This window comes from Ambystoma mexicanum, chromosome 13, assembly GCF_040938575.1.
Source record: "Ambystoma mexicanum isolate Mex_15411 chromosome 13, UKY_AmexF1_1, whole genome shotgun sequence".
Lineage (NCBI taxonomy): Eukaryota > Metazoa > Chordata > Amphibia > Caudata > Ambystomatidae > Ambystoma > Ambystoma mexicanum.
This window is the reverse complement of record NC_090938.1, coordinates 809,455,531-809,459,881: the sequence shown is the minus strand read 5'-3', so window position 1 is coordinate 809,459,881 and position 4,351 is coordinate 809,455,531. Positions and strand designations below refer to the sequence as shown.

Below are 4,351 nucleotides of genomic sequence, written 5' to 3'. Positions count from 1 at the left end.
ATTTCAAACGGCCACAGATGCCTTTTCGACGTGATGTTGCAAATGAGGAATTCGAAGGCCGGCGCTTTCGGTTTTCAGCTAGCGCCGGGGAGATGCCCACAGGTCTGACTGCAAATATAACGTTCTATTGTTCGATGTCCTTGAGACAGAGGCCATGGCGAGGAAGCAATGATTGATATGAATAGTTTGGGATGCGCAATTGTGACGTGGGCGATGAGGCCGGACGTTCCGAAATTCATGTAACTTCACATCACTGAAATTACGGTCTGGGACACTGTGGATTTTGCAGGCTGCATGACGCACAGACTCAATGGAAATTCCGAATGTTTTGTGAGTAAATATTCAGGCGTTTTTATAACAGGATGAGGGAATGATGAATGGATGCATGGGCAGGTGATTTGATACAGGGTTTGCCATGTACAGGGCTTCTTGGGATCTATCCGCCTCCCCTGCGCTATGTGATGCAGGGCTGCCATAGTGGGACCATCGTCTATCTGGCCTTGTTGAGCCCTCCCTGTCTCGACGCGCCTTCAGACACTTGTGTCCATGCACGTTAACATTCCCATCTGATGGAATCTGTTTTGACAGACGCATGCACAGGTACACTCGTTTTGGATGGTGTTTACACCTCGATATAGATAGTTATGAGTCGCAAGTGGTTTTGGGGTGGTGATGATCCTTTGGAGTGGGCTAGCATGCATATGGCTGTGGATTTAGTGTGGTCATTGGAGTGAGTTGTTCGAATGTAGTTCTGATGGCCATTCTGTTCTTTTTCTTTTCTTTTGGTTGACAGGTATCTCCTCCCCTTTTGCCACTGCCATCTGTATGCCACTCCTGCAGATGGCGTTTACTCCCGACACCTGCTGCTTCGTGTTCATCAGTGGAGCAGCATTACGATCTTATGGGACGATCGCCAATGGCCCACATGCCCTTACGGAGTACTAGTGGCTCGGAGCAACATTTCGGCCTTTCAGTTGGACTAGTGCCTCCCCATTGGGACGGGCCTGCGGTTCTGTGCGCTTCCATGTTGCCTTTTCGTACGTGAATGTGGCTCTGTGTACCATGATGGAACAGGGCGTCACACAAGTAGTAGCTGGTCATTCCTTGCGGATGCAGCCCACGATGGTGATATGTGTTTTGTAGTTCATGGACTAATGGCTGTATGAGCTTGGTGATTTGGTTGTGCATTAAATTTCTATTCTGATATGGGACGTGTAGCGTTCTTCTTTGCGAGTGATGTGGCATATTCCTATTTGGGGAGCCATGTGTTGTGAGGAGATCTGCATTGGGTTCTGGTTTCGGAGTATAGTCGCGTGGTACTGTGCTGGACGCGTTTGCCTACGGAGCCCAGTGAGGTCAGGGATGGGGGCTGCCAATATGACTGTTTGAATGTTGTCATGCTCAGGGGCGGGGGATTGGGTTTTGTGTAACAGACGCCGGTCAGCCAGGTGGACTGGTGGAATGTTGTGATTTTCGGAATATTGCTGGTCACAGGTGCCTGTGTTTGCGTGCGTTTCGGGGGGGGGGAATGTGGTCATGTCCATTGGAATGGCTTCTGTATTCGTGCCATCTGTCCCCTGCAGCTCCCATTGGCCCCTCTTGTGGATCTTTTGTTCGTTGGCATGCATGGGTGACTTGTACATTTCACTGGTAGCATTGTGACTTCATTGCACCTACGAGGAGTTGTACTTTGTGGGCAGGGAGCGGTGTACAGGCACTCAGTGGGGCCGTTTACGGTTGATTCGCGATGCCGTACTTCTCACCATGGCGGAATGGTGCTTTCCGCCATGCTTGATGGCGTTAGGTACATGTCCGCTAGGGTCGGAATTCGCGTACCCTTGCGCCATGGTGGTATTTACGGTTTGGCATGGCGCGCGCGCGCGTACTTGGTGCAGTTAGCGTTGGCGTTCACTACGGTGTTGCTAATGGCTTCGTACTTTGCGGTGGCGGGTCATAGTCGCACCGAGCGCTATTCGATGGCGGTATTGCATCTCCGCCATCGTTTTCCGATTTCCGCCAGGGTCGTAATGAGGGCCAGTGTCTGAACACGCTAACAGTGTGGATGAGACTGTGGCAGACTGCCTTCAACACAACAGTGTCTGAACACCCTAACACTGTGGATGAGCCTGTGGCAGGTGGCCTTTAACACGACAGGGTCTGAACACCCTAACACTGTAGATGAGACCGTGGCAGGCAGCCTTCAACATGCTAACACTGTGGATGAGACCGTGGCAGGCAGCCTACAACCTGACAGTGAGAGAGTGATGGTTGGTTGTGCCTCCGTCGACATCTGGAAGCACCCGCGGCCTCTGAGATGGGGGCTGGGGTCCACCTAGGAGGCTAAGATGGAGAGCTCGAGCCAGAGTCGTAAGAGGCAGAGGGGCTCCAACCACAGTCATTAGAGGCAGAGGGGCTCCAGCCACAGTCATTAGAGGCAGAGGGGCTCCAACCACAGTCATTAGAGGCAGAGGGACTCCTGCCACAGTCATTAGAGGCAGTAGGGCTCCAGCCACAGTCATTAGAGGCAGAGGGGCTCCTGCCACAGTCATTAGAGGCATAGGGGCTCCAGCCACAGTCATTAGAGGCAGAGGGGCTCCAGCCACAGTCATTAGAGGCAGAGGGGCTCCAACCACGGTCATTAGAGGCAGAGGGACTCCTGCCACAGTCATTAGAGGTAGAGGGGCTCCAGCCGCAGTCATTAGAGGCAGCTGGGCTCCTGCCACAGTCATTAGAGGTGGAGGAGCTCCTGCCGCAGTCATTAGAGGCGGAGGAGCTCCTGCCACAGTCATTAGAGGCAAAGGGGCACCAGTCACAGTCATTAGAGGCAGCAGGGCTCCTTCCACAGTTATTAGAGACAGAGGGGCACGAACCACAGTCATTAGAGGCAGCGGGGCTCCAGCCGCAGTCATTGGAGGCGGAGGGGCTCCTGCCACAGTCATTAGAGGCATAGGGGCTCCTGTTGCAGTCATTAGAGGCAGAGGGGCTCCAGCCACAGTCATTAGAGGCAGCTGGGCTCCTGCCACAGCCATTAGAGGTGGAGGGGCTCCTGCCACAGTCATAAGAGGCGGAGGGGCTCCTGCCACAGTCATTAGAGGCAAAGAGGCTCCAGCCACAGTCATTAGAGGCAGCAGGGCTCCTGCCACAGTCATTAGAGGCAAAGGGACTCCAGCCACAGTCATTAGAGGCGAAGGGGCTCCTGCCACAGTCATTAGAGGTGGAGGGGCTCCTGTCACAGTCATTAGAGGCAGAGGGGCTCCAGCCACAGTCATTAGAGGCAGAGGGGCTCCTGCCACAGTCATTAGAGGCGGAGGGGCTCCTGCCACAGTCATTAGAGGCAGAGGGGCTCCACCCGCAGTCATTAGAGGCTGAGGGGCTCCAACCAGTCATTAGAGGCAGAGGGGCTCCTGCCACAGTCATTAGAGGTAGAAGGGCTCCAGCCGCAGTCATTGGAGGCGCAGGGGATCCAGCCACAGTCATTAGAGGCAGAGGGGCTCCTGCCGCAGTCATTAGAGTCAGCTGGGCTCCTGCCACAGTGATTAGAGGCGGAGGGGCTCCTGCCACAGTCATTAGAGGTGGAGGGGCTCCTGCCACAGTCATTAGATGCAAAGGGGCACCAGCCACAGTCATTAGGGGCAGCAGGGCTCCTTCCACAGTCATTAGAGGCAGAGAAGCTCCAGCCGCAGTCATTGGAGGTGGAGGGGCTCCTGCCACAGTCATTAGAGGCGCAGGGGCTCCTGTCGCAGTCATTAGAGGCAGAGGGGCTCCTGCCGCAGTCATTAGAGGCAGAGGGGCTCCAGCCACAGTCATTAGAGGCAGCTGGGCTCCTGCCACAGCCATTAGAGGTGGAGGGGCTCCTGCCACAGTCATTAGAGGCAGAGGGGCTCCTGCCACAGTCATTAGAGGCAAAGGGGCTCCAGCCACAGTCATTATAGGCAGCAGGGCTCCTGCCACAGTCATTAGAGGCAGAGGGGCACCAACCACAGTCACTAGAGGCAGAGGGGCTCCAGCCACAGTCATTATAGGCAACAGGGCTCCTGCCACAGTCATTAGAGGCAGAGGGGCACCAACCACAGTCACTAGAGGCAGAGGGGCTCCATCCGAAGTCATTAGAGGCAGAGGGGCCCCAACCACAGTCATTAGAGGCAGAGGGGCTCATGCCACAGTCATTAGAGTCAGAGGGGCTCCAACCGCAGTCATTGGAGGCGGAGGGGCTCCTGCCGCAGTCATTAGAGGTGGAGGGGCTCCTGCTGCAGTCATTTGAGGCGAAGGGGCTCCAGCCACAGTCATTAGAGGCAGCAGGGCTCCTGCCACAGTCATTAGAGGCAAAGGGGCTCCAGCCATAGTCATTAGA

The 4,351-nt window shown here is 55.2% G+C and overlaps 1 protein-coding gene across 1 annotated transcript; it reads right to left on the bottom strand.

The window, feature by feature from the left end:
- Positions 1-2,340: 2,340 nt before the first annotated feature.
- On the bottom strand, positions 2,341-4,017 carry LOC138520586 (skin secretory protein xP2-like). Its single transcript, XM_069632917.1, has one exon. The coding sequence runs from the start codon at positions 4,015-4,017 to the stop codon at positions 2,341-2,343; it is 1,677 nt and encodes a 558-aa protein (XP_069489018.1).
- Between the last annotated feature and the right edge of the window lie 334 nt (positions 4,018-4,351).

Excerpts from the sequence above, each read along its gene's own strand:
- LOC138520586 (XM_069632917.1), bottom strand. The coding sequence starts at position 4,017 with ATGACTGTGGCTGGAGCCCCTCTGCCTCTAGTGACTGTGGTTGGTGCC.